The following is a 23,281-nucleotide window of genomic DNA, read 5'->3' as shown; positions in this document are numbered from 1 at the left end:
ATTTTCAGGTGCAGTTTCTACTCTCAAAAAATGCCCTTACCGCCCTTTATACTGGTCCATGCATATATACTGTGTGTCCCAAGTTTGGGAGTTCATACTATACCATTGTCTGACTATATCCCACTTAAAAACCATTAGGCCTGGAAAGCTGAATGGTGGTTTCTTTCTAGTTCTAGCTATATCGTTCAGCTTTCCTAGTACTATATACTGGTGCGTGAGTGGGATCTCTTGCCTCAACACTGCAGAAAGTGAGTCAAGAATTAATTCCAGAATTCCCTGTACATCTCTGCTATTCCATATGGTGCAGAGGAAGGAGTCATCTTCCCTCCAACATTTCAGATTATTTTTATTCGTCATCATGCCCATTTTGTAAGCCCTATAGAGTATCTTGAGCTGAATAAACCACGGGTTAGCTTCAATGGCCACCTCCTTCGGATACATCAATGCTGCTTCCAAGTATATATCCTCCAGGGTTCTCACATCCCTTTTCCAACAATGCCCAATTCCGACCAATCTGTTGGGCATATTATTCACCAGTTTCTTGTAGAAAGAAGATATGGCTCAATTTGCTAAATGATAAATAAGGACCAGTCTTTCCATAGGGTTGATTTCAGGGAGGTCTTGACAGTCGATAGAGTGTATGGGTAGAGGCGTGCTGGAGTTAAGTTTATCAACATCTCTGTGACTGTGAGATTTTATATTCTTCCCTCAATTGCTGTGCACCAAACCAGGATCGTATAGATAAATCTGAAGCCAAGAAAGTACTTAACTATCTTTTTGAGAGGAAGGGGAAAAAGACACAAATCAATGACTGTGTACCATTCTACCTCTACATGAATCTGGAACAACATTCCAGCAGAATTCAGTACCACAGGACAACATGGGCCTACAAGTGTTTTAATCTTTCTCAGTTCTTGGACAACCCTGTATTTGCCAGTCTTTTTTCATGCTCATCACAGAAGAGTCAAAGGGATTACCTAGCACTTCTCTTAGAATACTGTCTTCTTACAATTTTTGGATTACGTGCTTCATTCCTTCCTCTGCTTCTGCGAGGAGGAGGATTTAGAGTATAAACTGCATTAGGTTTCACTATAATTTGTACTGGTCTTAAATGAAGAAGCAAATCCTCTTTTGTGAGTATTGGGAACAAATGGACTCTGGACTCTTCTGGTTTAATTTAGAAGTCTTAATCTTGTGTTAGAATTGTGACGCTGTTTTACAGAGGAGGTCACTATCAAATGGATTTACGGCACTCGTATCACATATTATGAACTCCTAATCATTCTCGAGTGGGCCCATTTTTTCCTGGAACATTTGCTGAGACTGGATTCTTTATCTTTTTTTAATAAAATACCAACAAGTTGGATTTGTTTTCCCGAAAGGAGCAGGTTTGTTGAAACCTCCATTGGATAAACAATGGAGCTGGTAACATCTGTACTCACCCGGCAATCCACATATGGTCCGGCGTGGTCTAACTCTAAGTCTACACCAAGCATGCAATTCTCCTGCCCCCTCTGGCACCATCATATGAATTAGTCACATTTGCTGGAAATTTAGAAAAACATCAATATTCAATAATACCGATTTTGTTCAAGGACATTAATTTTATTTATTATATTCTGCTCCTTCACCGGGTCTACTGGTACATTCTTATTCATTTGCCCTTGATTCTGCATATTTTGCACAGGGCTGGCACCTCTGACGTCCACTCCGTGCTCACTGGCTTAGATTCTGCTGCATTTGGGGAACAAAATCATGTAAAGCGCTCTGATACCTCCAGGTCTAGCCAGCGCTATATTCAATTCAATTCTATTCATCTTTATTTTGGCGCTTTAGAGCCATAAAAGATACATGAATATAACAATACAATATATAACAAGCATTTGCAATGCAATAGGTCTCGCATTATTTAAGTTTGAGCTATTAGTACTGTAAATGGCAATGTTTTTATTTGTGCGCTATTTTAATTTTCTTTGCATAAAAAGGTACATATAAAATATGTGTTGAAGAAAAGTCATTTATGCAGTATTTAAATTTTCTTTGCATAAAAAAGTACATATACAATATTTCTTGTAGAAAAGTTAAACATTTTAATGATGTGTCCAAATAATTTTTATATGTACATTCGATTTGCAAACAGATGGGGTGGGGGGGGTCTGAAAACTGAAGGAGGGCCTCGGGCAGTTTATCTGCATAAAGCCCTGCATGTCTAAGGCCACGTCCCCTTTCCACATGGTGAATTCTCTTTTCAAGAGGGCAGGTCTTCCTCCGAGGTAACAGGGCAGCATCATGTGAAGTGCAGCAAGATGGGGTTGTAAAGCTTCTACAAGTGCTCACACTGAAACAGGCATAACATCAGCAAATATGTAGTCACCTTCACCATCCTTTACAGACTTCAGAAGATCTACACTAGTCCCAAACTGCACTCTAACTCGGACTGCGAGACTCCATTAGCAGCAGGCAGGGGAGAGATTCATTCATGAAGCTTGCAGTCCGTGTTTGGGAATAAAACCTGGGAAATGTTTAGGGTGACGACACATCTTACTGCAGCAGAGAAGAAGCCAATATAGTTTCGACGGAGGGAGGTGAATAAGTTCTACAGTCCATCATCAAGATATGCAGTCTATGCTCCTAATGCAAAACTAAAAGAGCTGGAGAGTAAGCCTCAAATTAAATCGCACATGTCAAAAGGAGAGGGAACCTGACCAGAGAGACAGTACAATGAAAATATACTGGGCAAAGGATGAGAAGTACGAGTAAGCGAGAGAAGAAGGAACAGGACACGCTACAAAGAGCTACAAGGGAAGAGGAGAGAATGCAAGAGACTAAGACCAGTGGAATAGAGAGACGAAGGCAAGATCAGAAAAAGACGCGCACGAGACAGACAGAAGGACAACCTCAAGAAAGAGACAAAGAAGGGGAAAGACTTGGTAGCCAGATAAATAGAAAGGGATAGAAGGAGAAACAAGAATAATCAGGAGAGAGTTGGTGAAAAAAAGGAATTGAGTTGGACTATTCCCAACTCAAAAGGCGTCATATTGGCAGTACCGTGTAGCAACTTTTTGTGCCGTTCTAGATGTGTTGCTCAGGATTCAGACTATTAGCTCACTGGCACAAGGCAGAGGCAACAGGCTTAGCTTGTATTGTTGTATGCAAATTAATGTCCTTTCATTCCAAAAGCCATAATCTAATCGGTCAGAAGTAACGTCAGACACCGGCGGCATGAATGCAAATGGGAGAACAGCAATGAGGGCGTTAATGTGGAAGACTCAACACTGACACTCCAGAACAACCCCTGCTTAAGCGCGTGCTGCAGTCCGCTGCCGGCCTGCGACCAGGAAGTCAGGCAGGCCGGGCGGGACAACCGGAAACAGGAAGTAGGAGGGCGGGAGCCTACCCCGCCTCCCACGGAAGAGCCGCGATTGTTTGGAGCACCGGAGTAGGCAGGAGCCTACCCTGCGCCCCGGTGCCGAAGAAGGGAGGAAGAGTCCTGCTGCCGGTGAGAGCCGCTGCACCAAGGAAGCCGGTGAGTGGGGCTTCGCCTTCTTGCTGGGCTGCGAGGGCGGGGGGCATGTGTGTGTGTGTGCGCGCGCGCGGCAGCGGGCTGTGTATGTGTGAGCGTGCGTGTGTGCGTGTATGTGTCTTGGAGTCTGTGTGTATGCGTGTGTGTGTGTGACTGTGGGGGGGGGAGGGGGTTGTGGGTTGCCTGTCTGGGTGCCTGCGTGTCTGTGTAAGTGTAAGTGCGTGTGCGCGTGTGTGTGCATGCATGTGCGCTAGGCTGACTTGCTGGGAGTATGGGAGGGAAGTGCACGGCGCGGCGCAGGACGGAACGTGCGTGTTCGCGCACCCAAATCTGCCTTCAAAAGCTCGTGACAGTTTCTTGTCCTCATTCCCCCGTGTCCGATAACTATAAGTCTCCGACCCTGGACGCATCCTTCGGATGCGAATTCCAGGGCGAGACCTAAAAAGGGGGAATTCCCATTAATTCATCACAATTTGCACAGTAATCACGGGTAAATACATTCAAAGAGGGGTAGGAGAGTCATAAAATTATTGAAAATACATGATTATAATTTACACATAAAATTATTAAAATAGCACATAAAATTATTAAATTAGCAGTTACAATTTGCAACCATTCTTTTTACGAATGAAATATATGGAAAGAAGAAATCTACTGATACTAAACACGATAGTTCTACTAGAATCAGTCTTAACTATCCTAAGGGCCTCCCTGCAAGTTCTTATACCAAGGAGGTTACATAGAGGTTTAATCCATTTCCTCTTGCTTGCGCATAAACTGGACAGAAAAAAAGGACATGCTGATCATCCTCCTTAGCATTCTGATGGCACAAGGTGCAGGCGTCACTTGACATAAAGGCACTTTGATCTACATTACCCTTTCCAGCCCACCTAATCAAAGTAGTGTTATACAAGAGATTGCCATACCTAAATTTCAAAAATAAGCTCTTAGCTAATAGTGGTTCAATCTCATCAAGAAAGGTCTTGAATAAAGGGCTATTGATCAGAGATCCTCCATTTTTCTCATTTCCCAGATTATGCGCCAAAAAACCCCAAAATGTGGACTTGAGTATTTTCCTAGCATTATTGGGTAAGTTCTCCGGTGTATCCCAAAACTGTGACAGCCCGATTCTTTTGAGCCAATGACTAACATGCTTAAACCAAGGATTGGCAGTTGCCACATCCAAACTCATTATTTCTTTTATGCAGTTCCTATAGTCTATGAGTTCTGGTGTGGACCATAACCTTACCCAATATGTTAGGGGCCGAAGGATAGCATAGTGGTCTGTACGTTTGATATCCAGATCCATCATTAACGGTATTAGGGGTGTGCCTTGCGGCATCCTCACAAGATTTCTCAGAAATTTGTTCTCGATGATTGAAAATGCATTTTTGGACATAGGTCCCCAAATTTCAGCCCCATATAGAGTAGCAGACTGTGCTTTGAATTTAAATATTTCCAATGCAGGTGTTACTGCTTTAATCGTACTCACACTGTGTTTTTTTATTATTGGAATTGTATTCTGCGACAGCGTGAGTTTGCTTTTCCCTACTTGCGTTTTCCATGTAAATTTGGAATCAATGGAGATTCCCAAGTAGATAAAGCTCTGGACAGCTTCTAATTTCTGACCATTCAATACCAGGTTCATTGATTGTGATTTGTGCGGATTTAAGGCCATGTATTTGGTTTTTTTACATTTATTTCCAACCCCTTTTTATCACAATACTGCTTAAACGAGTTCAGAAGTGTCTGTAGAACTCTAGGGGTTTGGGAGATCAGTATAGTATCATCCGCGAAGAGTAACGCGGGAAGTGTGAGGGAATGTCATTTACATATAATGAAAATAGCGCTGGGGCAAGTACACAGCCCTGCCGGACCCCACGCTCAATTGGTATATTTTGTGATAACTCCCCATTTATCCTCCAACGTACATTTGCAAAGTTCTTTGCAGGCAATTTTATTATCTGGCCTAACAAGGATGATGGTAACCCTTGCGCATGCAAGCAACCCCATAGAGGATCACGTGGAACCTGGTCAAAGGCTGCTCTAAGGTCTACGAACGCAACATAGAGATGGCCTTTCCTTATGTGCACTCTATTTCCAATAGAGACAGCAGAGTCTAAAGACCTGGTCCATGGTACTGATACTACTTCTAAAACCCGCCTGGAACTTGGTAAGTATCGAGTTATCCTCCATCCATAAATGTACTCTGTCTAGAATATGTCTAGAGTAAATTTTCTGCAATATGTCCATTAAGCTAATTGGACGATAGTTGGATGGATCCAACCTATCGCCCTTTTTAAAGATTAAAACAATCTCTGCTCCCCTCCAACTATCGGGAAAATCAGCCCCAGATGCCAAAACATTGCATAAATAAATTGCTAGCTCGTGTTTATACAAATCGCCTGGAATTTTATCGAGACCCGGAGCTTTGCCATTTCTCACAGCATTGATGGCTTTCTCAGTCTCATCTAGACTAAATTCTAGGTTGACATCAGAGTCAATCAGCCACCGGGCATCCTCGCTTACAGGGTTTGTCAAGCTAGGGTTTTTGAATAATTCTGTAAAGTGGGTAACCCAGGTGAGTTCATCCAAATAGACATCTTTTGCTACTTTCCCTACACGGTTACCATTGTTAGTTATGTTAGTATGAATTTGTAGAGCGCACGTTCACCCTGGGGTTTCTTGGCGCTGTGTACCGCTGGGGAACCCGTCCTGGCTTTCCCTGTGAGATGGTCCCAGCAGACAAGGGGGGTGGGGTAGTCATTCTGGATGTGGACACATATCGGAATGAGTGCCTTCGTCAACTCAGCGATGTCCGGTCCTATAAAAAACTTAAGGAGGACCCAAACGACCAGACTAACCAACATCATAGCTCACATCGTTGAGGAAGCTTTAGCTGAAGGTTGGCTAACTCCAAAAGAGGGCCAATATCTACGGGTATCAAATCCGATTACCCCATACTTCTATCAGCTCCCGAAAATACACAAGGCCCAACGTCCACCACCTGGCCGACCCATAATATCGGGGATAGGTTCGATATTAGAACCTCTGTCGACCTTCGTCGACGTGTTTTTACAGCCTATGGTGCGGGAGATGCCCTCTTACTTAAAAGACACCAAAGATGTGTTAAGACTGTTGCCTGACATGGAATATGACATCGAGACAGATCTATTGGTGTCTTTCGATGTCGAAAGTTTATATACTTCCATACCCCAGACGGAGACCCTACAAGTAATAGAAGACCTGTTACTGTCACGGGAATTAAACTCCATTACTCCAGTCAGACTAATTATGAACCTGGCAACTCTGGCCATGACGGAGAATTTATTCGCCTTTGAGGACTCCTTGTATCTGCAGATCAGCGGGACTAGTATGGGCAGCGTTTTTGCCCCTAGTCTCGCGAATCTGTATGTACATCAATTTGAGCAACAGCACGTGCTCGCAGACACCAATCCCCATCTACCGTGTCTGCGAGCATGGAAACGCTACATCGATGACATCCTGGTGGTGTGGCGTGGGACAGAAACCCAACTCAGAGAATTCTATGAATGGTTGAACCAAAGAAATCGGTACCTGAAATTTACTATGGAATTTAACACACATAGACTGGCCTTCTTGGACCTGATGATCATTGGCACAGTGGAGGGACTCAAGTCTGAGCTTTACCAAAAGCCCATGGCTCGAAACTCTCTACTGAATTATCATAGCTGCCACCCGAAGTCCCTTCGGGACAATCTGCCATACGGGCAGTTTCTGCGCATACATAGAAACTGTTCGGATAGGAAATCGTTTGAAATCCATGCAAACAACCTAAGAAAAGATCTCTTAGAGAAAGATTATCCAAAACCACTGATAAACCGTTCCAAGAAAAGGGCACAAAATAACAACAGAGCGAGTCTATTGGAAACAGCGCCGCCCAAAGAGAAAACAGAAAGAATGACATGTGTGACAACATTTGGTACAAGATCCAACCAAATAACTAGCATCATTAAAAAACACTGGGGCATTTTGAATACAGGAAATGACACACTGCCCGTTCCCCTATTTGCCTTCAAAAGGGGACCAAATCTTAGGGACAAACTGGTCCATACTAGACCAAAGACCGAAATCCCTAGAAATACAGGCACCTTGTGGGATATGCCAGCTGTAACTGGACATCACCCTTGCGGACAATGTGCAGCATGCCCTCAGACCCGAAAATCCACTACTCTCGATATTGGCACAGAACATCCTTGGGAACAGCGGAGGTTTACGAACTGTAACAGTTCCAACCTCATTTATCTAATCAGTTGTCCCTGTGAGAAAAAGTATGTGGGTATGACCACTAGAAAGGTGAAGACAAGGATCTCAGAGCACAAGAGCTCAATACGCTGCGGTAAACAAGCAACTCGCATGACAAAACACTTTTTGGAGGCACAACATGCACCAACAGATCTACAATGGACTGTGCTTGAACAGCCCATGATCCCTAAACATATCACAGATGTAAGCACATTTCTACATCGTAGAGAACAGAGATGGGTGCACAAACTCCAAACCGACATCACGGGTTTAAATGAAGACATCCCGTGGATGTCTCTATAAGTCACGTTACATAGAATATCAGTCCCATACTTACCAACCACACTACTATAAAAAACATAGTGCATAGTACCACTGGTGTGTCTTTAACATTCTGACCACCCGTTCATTCCTACCAACTCTTTACCTAGGGGCTGTATTGTATTAAAACTGTAGGTTTCTAGAAGCCACGTTGCATGGAATATCAGTTCCATATTTACCAAGCACACTGCTCTATAAAACATTGTGCATAGAACCATTGTTGTTTCTTCAACACTCTGACCACCCATACATTGCTACTAACTCTTTACCTAGGGGCTGTATTGTATTAATACTGGAGGTCTGTTAAATTATCAGTGTTAAATTATCAGTGCTAAGTCCCTTGGCATGGGTTACACATCTGCCACCTAATACATACTTTCTCTCATTTAGAGGCAGGCCCATTGTGATAACGTGGTTTACAAGCAAACAGGGTAGAATTACCAATAAACTACAAATCCCATCAATTTGGTAGTTCTAGCGCGCATTCTAATCGCACGCGACTACATGTAAAAGGGGCAGATAAATATAGACAACATCTCCGCTGTATATTGTAGTCCAAATATTTGTTTTTAAACCGAGCCCACGTGTCTATTCTTTTATGAATAAGACGGCGAGGAAATTATCCCGTATAAACCTCCGGAACACATTTCCGGACTACATTTCTAAAAGGGGCCGATCAATACAGACTACATTTCCCGTGTACTGCGGGTGTTGCAACGCGTTCGGAGACGCGCGTGCTCACGCTGCACACGTGTTGATCCGCTGACCTATCAGACTCAGGTTAAATATCCCGCTTCCTGTCCAGTCGGTACCTCCCACAGTCAGCCTAGAGGAAGGCGCGGAGTACCGACGGACAGGTAAGAGGGACAGGGCAGCAACGGAGACAATATGTGAGGGTGCTGACTTCATTAGAGATCACGCTCGGCCTTTTTGCTGAATACTTAAAACGGGAGGTCTCTGCAAGAAATATTAGATGCAGGACAGGCACGAAGGCAAGTTTGCAATGTTTGTTGTTTGATGGCTGAGATTGCGAGGGTGTTGACTCTATTATAGACCACGCTCGGCCTTTTATGCTGAATACTTAAAATAGGTGGTATCTGTTAGATACAGTAGATGCAGGACAGGCACGAAGGCGATTTTGAAATGCTTGTCACTTGATGGTTGAGACTGAGACCGCCTAAACAATGCGCCAAGCGGGCGGACCCTTCTATAAGATCGCCCACACACCGCGCTAAGCAGTTTGATTCATTTAGAGATACAACACGCCCTGCTATATTAACCACATAAAGAGAATTCATAAGATCTCCTTTTAGCCCATGGCTGAATACATACAGGGTATTACCAACATTAGACAACGTTCCTTGATTCCTGGTCATAAACCCTCAGTGGCAGAGGGAATGTGTTTTTCAGACTGAGTTCTAGCGAACTCTTCCTCTTTCAATTCTTTTTTGTTCACATTCATTAGAGCGGTGTTCATTTTGTACCTGAGCTGTTGCCGGGTGAGGTGGAGAGTCCATTCCCCAGAACATGGGTGAGTGTTTAAAACTTTGGTTATACCCTGGATATATGTACCTGGTTCAACGAGTTGATTACTGTTACAACCAATGACCATGAAATGTTTGGCATACAATTGAATATCACGAGATTATCTCTGTGCACTTGCAGCTTTCGTCACTAACTGTATGTATTTTGTATTTACATGTGTGTTCGTCTACTGTTTACTGACTGGATCCTTTCCATCGGTATTTCTCAGGTGATATGATTTTTTATACACACTATACACTTTAATATCAGCAGTAGCACTTTTTTAACAACAAGGTCCTGATGAAGCAGACTGGTATCCTTTGAACCAATGAATACTGCAGAAACATGTCGACCAAGATAAAATCTCAGTAGTTATTTGTTATTACTACTTGCACTGTTTTTTAACCTTAATCTCAGTAGTTATTTGTTATTACTACTTGCACTGTTTTTTAACCTTGGGTGTGGGTAGGAACCCAATAAACACTTTCTCCACTCCCACAACCCAATATTAACTTTTCTCACTTTCACACGCTACAGCGAGCACTTTATGCACTGCTTTTTGATATTTCTTTATGCCCCCTGATACCACCATAATAGTTTATCCACACACCTTACATTCCTTCACACTTCGATTAGGCCACAATCTACCTAATCCTAAGTGGTTCGTTCCACTTCCTTCGGGTGAAGGATCCTAAGTGATGTAGGGCGGTACAGGACGGGTATCTGATGGGAACAATTTTTCACCAAGAATACTTCGGATTCAGGGATTGTGTTCTTCCAAAACGCACATACAGTCATCTAGATAGCTGCATCACTTTTTTGTTGACCCATTGTTACACTTTGTTTTTTCAGTAGTTGTAGGGACTGTAACAATGCTAGGTCATTAAACATTTCCCACACATGCCCCCTTCGTGTTTTATTGGCCCAATTGGGCATCCCCAAGGTGAAGCCAGGCATCCCCGGCAGCGAGGGGGCCGTTGTGGAGATTAAGCAAGCTTTTGCCCAGAGTTGCAGCGTGGGACCCATGGTTAGAAAGGCACCAAGGCGAGATTTATCGAGCCCGCTGACATTGGTTCCGTACCCTGCCGTGTCGGGAATTGAACCCTTGTCCCGGGCTGACATCTGCTTCTGGGTCTGCCGCCTCTAATCGGTGAGCCACACTACCATTGGCCACCAGTCTCCAGAAACTAATATTATCCTTTGACATGGCAGCCGCCAAAAGGTCGTCCCATCTAGATTCTTCCCAAGCTATTTTTTCATAGTTTTGTATTTGCTTGTAGGCTTTTCTGGCCTCCCTAATTTCCACTGGGGTTTTTGTTTTTATAGCCTCTAATAATCTAGTTTTTGCTTGTCTAGATGATTTTCCATACCATGGTTTACTATGGGATAGATTACTCAGTGTTTGATGGGCTTTTTTCGGCATTTTAGTTACCAATCCTTTTAATTTAGTAAAAAATTAATTATGATGATTCATGAATTCGACCGAATTCACAGCCTCTAGTGGAACCGTTGCATACAAAGAGAATGTGTTAGCGAAAAGGTGATAAATGTTTGACAGGATATCACCATGTTCCAATTTATGGGCCCACTTAAGGACACGCCTATTATTACTTACTAGGATTTCCTCACGACTTTCTATTTCATCAACTATATTATTGCCTAGATCGACCCTGTTGAATAAGCTAGAATCAAATAGCAGATCCAATGGGTAATGATCGCTCTCACACCTGCTCTTAACCACCATGTCGACCATATATGGCCAAATGTCCAAGGAGACTATTATAAAATCAAGGTTACTTTTCGATTTATTCCTTACAAAGGTTGGGTTTTTTCCCAAATCAGCAGGGAGGCGTCCATTACAGGCCCTTAACCCATGATCAACAGTCAACTTCATCATTTGAACAGCCAGAACGAGCAATGAACAGAAGCTAAGGTATCCAGCGTGGGGATATTATTTGCGCTGTCCTCCTCTTCCAGTATATCCTCTAAGCCTAAAACCGGCTCGTAGTTGCAATTCAGGTCCCCTGCCAGTATTATAGGTTGATTATTAACCATTCTGTTGAGAAAAGAATTCAATTCCCCCAAGGTTGCTGACTCCTTTGAAGATATAGAGGGACAGTTATAAACATTAATTAAAAATATTGTCTTCCCATCATGTGTGTTAACTTTAAGAGCCAGTATATCCATGGAATTGGTATCTATCACCTCGATTTTTATTTTCAAAGTGTCACTAACCCAAATTATGAGGCCCCCGACGGTCTTCCTCTTACAGAAAGTAATGCATTAATACAAAAGGTCTTGAATCCTACTCTATGGGGACTATTGAGCGACCAGGTTTCTTGGAAGAAACAACACACGCTTGTCTCTATATAGTTGGACCACTCAGGGTCGCTCAGGTTTTTTCCAAGTCCAGCTATATTCCAGGAAATTAATTTAAGATTTTAACCCTTACAATTGTGAATATACTGGTGGCCCTGCAGTTTTACGTCATCCTTTGTAGGTCTAACTTCTAAATGAGCGTTACCAGGTAGGTCCTTACTAGATGGAACGGCTTTGGACACACCTGTATTATTAATACATGGAAAGATTACTTGGGATATGTCTGGGGCTTCTCTACTTAATCCCTTCTCAAAAGCACCCAAAGGTATGTCGTCTCTTTGACAACAATTAACCTTATGTCTGTCGTCCCCCCCAGGATCGATAGATAGGTATTGGTGCTCTTCCAAGGGATGTGGAAGATTAGGTATGCAGTAACCAGAATCACCCTCTTCGAGACCATCTAATTTGGTACCATTGTTACTCATAAAATAGTTTAGACTTATATTGTTTTGGATACCAGTTATTTACCCCTTGTTCTGCTGCAGTCAATCTACTGACTCTAAGCAACTGAACCTATTGGAAGTATGGACCCCTCCCCAACTGTTGGTATTCAAAGACCTATAGCCCCCTGCCCCATCCCACCCCTCGCATGGTTGGTAACCCTAGTCCAACTCCATCCATTATCTGGTTGTGCCTCTGGTGTATAAAAGTAAGATAGTGGTCTAGCCACTATAACATTCCCATTGTTTAATGGGGCACCCGAGCAGATGTGATCCACCGTTTGTGGGTCATTAAAATTTACAACCACACAATCCCCCTGCATTCTTTTTCTATTGAGTCCCACCCAAGGGACCATCCGTACCATTAAGATGTTACTCGTTATATTTGGAGGTAGTGGGTGGTTGGTGTTTAGCCAATGGGATACCTTATTTTTCAGTGCCCAAAACGGTTCCGTAATTGATGGAGCTAATTCCGGAACCCCTGTCAAAACCACCACATAAGAGCAAACTTCCGGAGGTAGATTAAGGCATCTACGCTTTGGGACCCTCTCTATCGGGACTTTATCAGAGTTTGGAATGGGGGTATTGGAACCAACGGGTTTTTGTTTGTTATGGTTGTTGGTAGCCGGGGGTTTAGCACATAGTTTATTACCTTCAGTATTTAGAGGATCTGGAGTTGGAATCTTAGGAGTTGCTTTTTTTAGCACTGCTGAACGTTTGTTCGATGCCTGCGGTATACTTGCCAATGGAACTGCAGGGGCAACCTTTCTCGCATGGTCACTAATCAGAGATCTTATGCCCTTCTGTAGTACGTGAAGCTGATTTTCTATACATTGAAGCCTTGCTTCCAGGGGGGTAAGGAAGATTTTAAATAGCTTCTTCAAGGTGTCTATTAGCGGGTCCACTGTTTCGTCTCTGGTGCCTGTACGATCAGCTATAATGCTATCCACAACTGTGTCATCTAGGATTCTTAGGGCAGGGGTTTCATGTGGTAAATCTTCCTGTCCTAGCGCTTGCCCATGGCTTTCCTTCTCTACCTCTTTACTGCTAATATAATTTGAATTCCCCGCTTTTGCTAGTCTCGTTTTTTTTGTTCCTTGGGCATTGTTGTTTGCTCACTTATTTTTAGGAATTGCACCCTCCCGTCTCCCTCACAGTTGGCTGATGCTATTCCCATCTTGCTTATTTACTGATATCATTTCCGGAATGATTTCCGGGGGAAACAAAGGCAGGGATTCAGAAAGGGTCAGTTCTTGGAGATCTGGTTGAACACTAGGGATATCATGCACCACTACTTGCGCCTGCATAAAATTACGTCTGCTTTCAATATTATCAGGTGTACGTGCGGACGCAATGTGTCCCATAGATGACCTTTTAGCTAGTGCTAGGTCTTGGGACACTCTGCGTTCCATTAATACAATTCCTTGGTCTATCAAAGAGTTAGTACGTATGATGAAGTTGTCCAAGGTTCCTATCAACTGCGGTTCACCTAGTGCAGTTTTACTTCTAGTCTCACGTGTAGACATCTCCCTTGCTGCTTTTATCCAATCACCAACTTTTACGATATATACATACAATTTAAGGGCGATGAAAGAGGAGGGGCCCGGCTCGTCTTTAACGGGCTTAAACGGGCCCGCCCTTGGCCCGGGCTTCGCCCGGCACCCGCCCGCGTGCACGTGTGTTTGTCAACCTAAGTAGGAGGTGCTAAGGGGGGGGGTCGGGAAGAGCAACCAGGTGCGCCCGGTGGCTATGGCGCTAAGCAACCTGGTCCTCGTAGTCCCGCTGCTGGATACTGGAAATGCCCCGAGTCCGTTGGATTGCCGGTATAGCTGGTTGCGTCCCCACAATGGCAGCAGAGTCCAAAAGTAAGTTTAACACCTACGTGCGGCTCCCGCAAAGCGGGTGCCGCGAGGCACTTTCTAGTGCTGGGGGGCGGGGCGGGAAGAGGAACCAGGTGCGGCCTGTGGCTATGGTGCTGAGCAACCTGGTCCTCGCAGTCCCGCTGCTGGATACTGGAAATGCCCCGAGTCCGTTGGATTGCCGGTATAGCTGGTTGCGTCCCCACAATGGCAGCAGAGTCCAAAAGTAAGTTTAACACCTACGAGCGGCACTCTGCAAATAAAATAAAATAAATTGCGCAAATTACTTGATTACCCCTGATCCTGCCACTAATTCGAGCTTAGAGAAAACAGTACAATTACACAGTGTTGGACATCTTGCAAATGTTCTAATCTCTCGCAAGAACTGGCCCTCATTTATTGGGGCATCTCTTGTTAACCTTCTCCACCTTACCAGCACTGCTGTGGTCGAGTGCCAGGACTCGATCACCGTTTTTGTTGTGCTAACCAGATACCTTACTTTTTAATAATCCTGCATACATGTAGTGCAGGTGGGAGTGCTCCCCCATCGCCAATCTATCCAGTTTCACTGAAGGTTTCTGAATATTGTAGATGAATCCAGTCATTTATTTCCTGCAACTGGTGTCCAAGTAATAATACCTTACATTTGGAAACCCTAGTCCTCCATGCTTGAGCTTTTTATATAGTGAGCTTAAAAAGGGGAATATCCCCATCCCATTGCAAACACCCAAGTTTTCCTTCCATTATTTCAAAGATGGCATCAGTGAACGTATCGGGTGTATTGAAATGCACAGGTACATTTAGGTAGCAAAATCATTAAACACAACCACCCTTTCCATCAAGGAGAGTGGCAGCTTCTGCCAACACTGGAACTCTGTCAATAGTTTATGCCTTATTGCCGGTTTTGTAGAGTTTTGCCTCTATCAGCTAGTCCTGATATGCCTGATGCTTTATTTCAAGCAGTTGTATTTCCATAGTCATGGGGAATTTTACAGGTCTTTCTCCCTCGCTAAGATTTTTTCCCCCTCACTGTGATTTTCACCAGTTTTACTGCATGATGGAACTTCTAAGTTGATGTTTACAATGCAGAAAAAAACACAAAACTACCAGTCAGAAAATGTATTGGAGGTAATCAATATAATTTGAAAATAGTGCTAAAGGCAAATAATAGTGATTGTAAAATGCTGTAGCATTAAAATGTTCACCTAGTGTAGGCTGTTGTGATAAAGACCAGGGCATGGTAAACTAACATGCTATTCCAGTTTTCTTTTAAAAAATGGTGAAAACAATATTTGCAAAATCCAGGAGGTATGCAGTTCCTCTAGGCCACTGGATCCCACATTGAATCAATGGTAAGTGTTATATCAAGGAGGCATCCCTTTTTAGGATGCACACACCCTCACCCACAAAGGTGTCATGCTTCATTATCAGGCTGTGCTCCTTGCTGGGGGAACCCTGCAATACCTAGCAGGCCCCAGGCGGGACTCTTTACTGGAGATCTTTAGCGATCTTTACACTTGGTATAATCCACCGCCTTTTTCCGAATTGTGACTGAATTGTGGTAGACTGGGAAAGTGATTTAAAAGTGACTATGGACAACCCTATCACTGGGGGTTTATTCTCAGAGCTTGTTCACTCCATTTTAAGATGGACACGGTGAAGCAATGTCATTACCTCGATCAAATGGTGATGCATGTTGCTCTTTATGTTGTCTATTGTCTTTCACATTTCTACAAGTCACAAGGGTACTCTGAGCTCTAATGCAAGAGCTTATATTCTTTGCCCTAAATGTGAAATGTATACAACATTTGGCATCACAAAACATTGAACCCAGGAAGTAGAGTTTCCAACTTTAGTTCCTGATGATTTGCCACAAACCAGTTCAAGGAGAGCATGCTATTCCTCTACTGCCTCCCCAAACAGGCCTCCCCCCCACCTCTTTGGTTAAATAAACATTATTTGGCCTGAAACTAGTTGTAGCAGATATCCCGACAACCAAACAGGAGACAATTATATTTTCAAGTTAGCACTTTTAATGCAAAGATCCTACCTGTCATAAATTTCCGAGCCTTCCTCCAAGCCAGGCAGGAGTCCAGTTACGAAGGCTTGCAGACTCGGAAGCAGTGATTTCTGAAGGGGAAGAAAGTAAGTCTCGTAGAGGCCCAGGAGAACAGGCCTCACTGACATGGCGGCATTTGACAACAGCGGGAACAGCCCAGAACTTTGAGGAGAAAAAGAGAAGTTTGTAAGTAACTCCAACAATGCATACCACACTTAAATGAAAAAACATGAGCTTTCGAAAAGTGGTTTTACCTGTACAGGAATAAGTCCTTGGCCAGCCATTTTGTGCCGATGATTTTAAAGATAATTTCATAGGTCTCGAGCGCTTTTAAATGGACTCCACTGGGGAGGGCTGGATGTAGGCACTGCGCTAACCTCTTGCTGATAATCAGGCGTCTGGGTAGGAGGGAGTACTTCAAATTACTTTGTAAAGCCTGGAAAAACACATATATATTCACAGATAAGTAAAATGAAAGTATCCCAAACCTTGCACTTATTAAGAAAATGAAAAGTCAGGATTTTATTTTGAAAATGTGCACAAATTGATAATGGTGACATTACCAAAATAATTTTAAATAAACATAGGCTCCATTCAGCTTTTCTTAAAGGGGCCGATTTTCAGCGCATTTTGAGCACCGAAGTTTGAATTTACGAAAATTATATGGAAATCCAAATTGAAATGTTACCTCCTTAAGATATACGTATGAATGCAGAGATCCTACCAGAAATGTTGCTGTCGCAAATTTACGGTATCAACAGCATTAAGGGCATTCTAAGGTCTGGGAAAAGCAGGCAGCAAAAAACTCATAAGTTTGTAGGCGGGAGCCAGCCCTGGAAGGGCACAAATCTTTGCGACAGTGAAAAGTCGGAATCAGTACAGTTTTAGGATGGTAGCACCCCATAAACAATGAGGACATAAGAAAAGGGGTTTCTCCAGGAGAAAATATATTGCCCGCTTGGAGAAAAACAGGTGCATCTGCAAAAGCAGATTTGGTTGACTCGTTTTAAGAGTCCTACTGGATAGCCACGTTCACGTAGGCGTTTGGTGAGGGTCTCACATTCATTAAAGAAGTCCGTTTTCTTGGTCCAATTGAGTCTAATCCACAGATACTGGCCAAAGGGCAGATTGTCCCGTAGATTGCGTGGATGATGAGTCATATTTCAGTAAAGTATTTTTCTCCATAGGTTTCCTATAGAGATCACAGATTATTACACCCTCTTCCGATTTAAAAACAAGATCCAAAAACGCAATATTCCTTTTGTCATAGTTCATAGTGAATTGTATGTCTTTACTTCTTGCATTGAGCCAGAGGAAGAAATCTTTTAGGTAAGTTTCAGATCCAGTCCAAATCATTATCACATCATCGATGTAACGTTTCCATATCGAAATGGAGTCAATGAAAGGATTTTCTTCTGTGTATAAGTGACGTTCCTCATATTGATCCATATATAAATTCGCCAGGCTCGGGGCATACGTCGCTCCCATCGCTACCCCTTTACATTGTAGGTAGAATTGTTGCTGGAACACAAAGTAGTTTCGCTTCATGGCGATCTCAAGAAGGTCAATCAGAAAAGAGGTGGGTATCCAATGGGGTGCAGGACGTTTCTCCAATATGTCCTGGATGCCCTTGATTGCATTGTCTTGCGGTATCGATGTATACAGGGAAGAGACATCAAGTGTAACCATAAACTGTGTGGCTTCGTCATATGGTTGCCCTTCCAGGAGTTGAATGATGTGCATTGAGTCCCGCACATAAGATTTAGTTTCAGGTACCAGTGGTTGCAGGAAGTGATCAATAAATTGATTTACTGGTTCTAGCACAGATCCACAGCCAGATATTATTGGTCTTCCAGGTGGGTTGTTCAACCTCTTATGTACCTTTGGTAAGGGATAGATTGTCGGAATCCTGGGCTCCTTTCTGATCAGGAAGTCTCTCTCCGGTGGGCTCAGGAAGCCTTTGTTGACCCCATCCTCTGCCAATGTTTCAATCAGTGCTTTTATGCTGGTGGTCGGGTCTCTGGGTATCAGCTGGTAGCTTTCCGTGAAACGGCCATAGATTACGTCAAGAAACTAACACAGGAGATTGCTGATCTGAAAAAGGAAATCCTAGAAGACGGTGCGCTTGCTAACGCCAAAGAGGCATTGGAAAAAGCGGAAACATATTGATCACTTCCTGCAACCACTGGTACCTGAAACTAAATCTTATGTGCGGGACTCAATGCACATCATTCAACTCCTGGAAGGGCAACCATATGACGAAGCCACACAGTTTATGGTTACACTTGATGTCTCTTCCCTGTATACATCGATACCGCAAGACAATGCAATCAAGGGCATCCAGGACATATTGGAGAAACATCCTGCACCCCATTGGATACCCACCTCTTTTCTGATTGACCTTCTTGAGATCGCCATGAAGCGAAACTACTTTGTGTTCCAGCAACAATTCTACCTACAATGTAAAGGGGTAGCAATGGGAGCGACGTATGCCCCGAGCCTGGCGAATTTATATATGGATCAATATGAGGAACGTCACTTATACACAGAAGAAAATCCTTTCATTGACTCCATTTCGATATGGAAACGTTACATCGATGATGTGATAATGATTTGGACTGGATCTGAAACTTACCTAAAAGATTTCTTCCTCTGGCTCAATGCAAGAAGTAAAGACATACAATTCACTATGAACTATGACAAAAGGAATATTGCGTTTTTGGATCTTGTTTTTAAATCGGAAGAGGGTGTAATAATCTGTGATCTCTATAGGAAACCTATGGAGAAAAATATTTTACTGAAGTATGACTCTCATCATCCACGCAATCTACGGGACAATCTGCCCTTTGGCCAGTATCTGCGGATTAGACGCAATTGCACCAAGAAAACGGACTTCTTTAATAAATGTGAGACCCTCACCAAACGCCTGCGTGAACGTGGCTATCCAGTAGGACTCTTAAAACGGGCCAAAAAAAGAGCTTGGTACTGCCCGAGAGAGGAACTATTGACTCCAAAGGACAAAAGTCCAGACTCTGCTGGTTTGGTCTGCGTCACCACTTTCCATTCAAAGAGCAATGTGGTGAAAAAGACAATAAAGAAATATTGGAACCTGGTGGCATCTGAACTGAATACTGAAACAACTCCACTGTTTGCATTCAAAAGAGGGAGAAATATAAAGGACAATGTAGTCAAAGCCTTTTTAGAACCACCTAAACCACTGACTCTCAGAGACCATTTAGGCTTACCACCTATAAAAGGACATGTCAGATGTGGAACTTGTAAAGCGTGTCCCATGTGCATGGATGGACCATCTTTTGTCTACAATAACAAAACCTATAACTTACCCACCCTGACTAACTGCAACACTGCTAATGTCGTATACATCATCCTCTGTCCATGCAACAAACCCTATGTAGGACAGACGACACAGAAAGTAAAATCACGCATATTGCAACATATGAGCAGGATTCGTTGCAAAGTACAGGGCGCACCTATGGTAGATCACTTCCTCACTAGTAACCATGATCCTACAAGCTTGCGCTGGCGCATCTTAGAAAAAATCAATGTGAATCCAAGAGGTGGTTCTTTGTCCACCACACTGAGCAGAAAAGAATGTAAATGGATCCACATTTTGAACTCTGTGAGCCAAGGATTGAATGAACATGAGGAAATCTCAAAACAGATGGCGCTACTCTAATCTGTATTCTCAAATTAGCCCCATTTGTTGCCACACTTCTGTTTTCCATGAGACAGCACACAAATGTCGATGTTTGTTAACATTTACCTAGAATATGCAATTTATATGTATATAACTGTGTACTCTGTGTTGTTTTGAACGATATGGCTCCATTAACTGTTTTTCAATAACCTGGGATATTGCCATCAGTCATCCCGCCAATTACCCTTTCCGAGAGACCACGCCCCCTCCATAACTGTGCGTAGGTCGGCTCGGTATTTCTTTGTAAACGTTGCTTAGCAACCGACGCACAGTGCGTCCTCGAGGAGACAGGCTTCACGTCGTCTCAGGCTACGCCTCCATCCCGATTGGCTAAGCCGACTTCAGTCCCATTTCCGGTTTGGGGTTGCCTGGATACGAGTATACTTAACGTTCCAGTTCAAGCCCCTCAGTACGAGCGCTTCTCACGGACAGCTCGTTTGGCGTTCATATCCAGATCGCCTTTTGCTACATCGCGGAGTTTCATCGCTGATGTTACTGCATCAAGGGTAAGCCCACATACTGAACTCGGATTTATACAGAGTAAAATCCTTAATCCCAATTTTTAGGACTCCGTTTGCAATCCTCGGAATTGCACCGGTTTTTAAGAATCACTTAGGCACTCCCATGGATAGATTAAAACACTTTGTCACCTAGGCACCTTAATGGCAGAAATGTGGTTGTTTGATTCTTACACCACGAGGTCCTAAAAATCCTTTTAAAATCTTTTTTATGTAGGTTGACCAACGGGCTACCCTCTGGAATAAATCACCTCTTGACCGATCCCCTTGTAAGTAACCTTGAGCGACTCTCGTCATTGTTGACGTAATGTACAAGCATCTCTCTGATACCTATTCCTTTCCTTCCAGCCCCCCCCTGTCTTGATAAAGACCCGCCGCGACCACCAACTGGGGCGCAACCAGGGTCGAAACGTCGACGCTCTTACATTTGGCCAAGCTAACTCCAGGAATATGGACACTAACCACTTGTTTTCCTTGGAACATTTACTCATATAAGACTGGCCACAAAACGATAGAAAATACATCGTTCTAACTTCCCCCGGTCCTTTTTCTGTAATTTTATTGTAAATAAATGTTTTTGTATATAAGTGTCACTATATGCATCGCACTTGTCACTTGAATCACCATAGTCACTGCTCACGTATTTGATAAATACTCGTCAGTAATGTAGTGGAATGAAGTAATTCCAATATATTGTCTCTTTTTTCCTGTTTTTAATATATATAAAAACTTTGCCTATCAGAGAGTTTTGCTTGTTTGTGTGTTTTGGAGCTGTCTTCAGCCTAACCCAAATAGATTGTCAATACCCAACAGAACCACTTGTTTGTGAATCACATATACCCAGGTTCTGAGGGACACAGGGTCACCCCATTTTGTTAAATCCTTTTTACTTATGGCCTGCTCTGGGCTCCATTCTATGTAGCTGCCGGCCTGCAATTGCAGGTTGTAGGCGTGAAGCTGTGTACTACCTATCACTTTGGTCATCAATAAAGGTTTAAAAAAAAAAAGTATTAGGTGTATTGATTAGTAGAAATGTACATCTGGTTAAGATACAGTCAGGTGCAGGTAATTGAGACATGGTTAGTTTCAACTCTAGCGGATTACATCTGCATTAGGTATTCGAAATGGCGTAAGCGCATAACATTATGCTAAGTATTGAAAATAATTGGAAGTGCTCTATACTAACCCGTTTGTATGCCCTCAAACAATTTCAAAGTGTGAAATTTAATTATGTTCCACAGAGATGATATTCCTAGTCAGTCCCATGCAATGAAGCACTACAGGGCCTTAACTTGTGGGAGCTTGCTACCCCTCACAAGGGAATTTCCCAGTTTAAATGTGTGTTTTATTTTATTTACTCAAGTGAGATTTACCATGTAGCTAGGGCAGACTTAGTTTCGAGGTGGAGGGGGTGTGTGGAGGTGTTTTCCAAGCATCATTCTATATAAGTAAAGAATTGGGGGTCACTTTCCTATGCTCACATCACCAGCCAATATGCCGGAACTGTCAATAGTCACTAGTAGGTGGGCACCCTATTATATGAAACTGGACCAATCAGAGAGAGTCCCCTATCACACGTCTATTTGCAGAATTCATTAACGTCCACTTGGTGAGGACCACACCGCTCCATATGAACGTTTTCAATTGTCTCGTGAGATAAGCAAGGGTAGTATTAGGTGTATAAAACGGGTAGTTTTCTTAATACGTATATCATTTTTTGAAGGAGATGAATCATACTGACAGCTACCCGTCCTATTAATGATATGGGAGGGGCCGAGTAGTGGAGGGTACCCCTGAAAGTATTTTCGATCTAGGGTGCAATGTTCACAGTACTAGTCTGGGCCAAATTGACCACAATGTCTATTCCCAGATATTTAAAACGAGTTCTAGTAATGACTATTCCTCCGTAGTCCATCCTGTTTTCCTATTAAGTTTTGACTAAGTGGTAATAGTCTGGTTTTGCTCCAATATACACCCAAGCCAGAGAACTTTCCAAATGAATTAAGTGAATATATGCTCATGAGGCCGGATACCTTAAGATTGCCTATGTACAGCAAAATGTAATCTGTATATAGTGAGACCGTATTGTTAATTTCCCTAGACCATCTGAAACCGGCAATGCAGGTTTGTTCTCTGAATAACGGAGCAAAGGGTTCACCCATCATGGCAAAGAGCAGGGGCGCCAGTGGACACCCCTGCATCGTGCCTCTTATCAGTTCAAATGGCTTAGAGAGGAATCCCCCCAGCATAACTCACTCCATCAGTGTACTATATTTTAATTTAACAAAGGACAGAATATGAGGGCCAAATACTCCAAAAGAGAAAAAAGATAATTCCATGAAGGGCTAATAAAGGCCTATTAAAATCCTTCAATATCTGAGCCTTCACGATGGCATGATATACTGCCTGGTTGATCAGTGTGGCCTAAAGCCACTCTGCACAATAGTAAACAAGTCAGTAACTTAGCAAGTCGCATAGTTAGTATTTTGGCTAAGATCTTCTTTTAATAATTCATTAAAGAAATCGCCCTATAGGAGACACTGAGGTGAGTAGGTTTATTGGGGTGTGGATGCCTCTTCAATGTTAATCATAAGGCCACCTATGTTTCTGGCTTCAGAGTATAGATCAAGCAGTGATTGGGCCAGTGCATCAGGGA

General features: G+C 43.1%; 1 protein-coding gene across 3 annotated transcripts in view; it reads right to left on the bottom strand.

Moving 5' to 3' along the window:
• The window catches only part of DOP1B (DOP1 leucine zipper like protein B), an 870,802-nt gene that overhangs the window by 671,366 nt on the left and 176,155 nt on the right, over positions 1-23,281 (bottom strand). For all 3 annotated transcript variants that reach the window (XM_086935393.1, XM_086935394.1, XM_086935395.1), the window contains exons 3-4: positions 16,644-16,825; positions 16,381-16,551 (exon numbers count right to left, since the gene is read on the bottom strand). In XM_086935393.1, the coding sequence (XP_086791519.1) occupies positions 16,381-16,551; positions 16,644-16,825 (353 nt within the window). The remainder of the gene's footprint in view (positions 1-16,380; positions 16,552-16,643; positions 16,826-23,281) is intronic.

This window comes from Lissotriton vulgaris, chromosome 8 (genome assembly GCF_964263255.1).
Source record: "Lissotriton vulgaris chromosome 8, aLisVul1.2, whole genome shotgun sequence".
Lineage (NCBI taxonomy): Eukaryota > Metazoa > Chordata > Amphibia > Caudata > Salamandridae > Lissotriton > Lissotriton vulgaris.
Note: the sequence above shows the minus strand (reverse complement) of the source record. Positions and strands in the feature narration are given on the sequence as shown.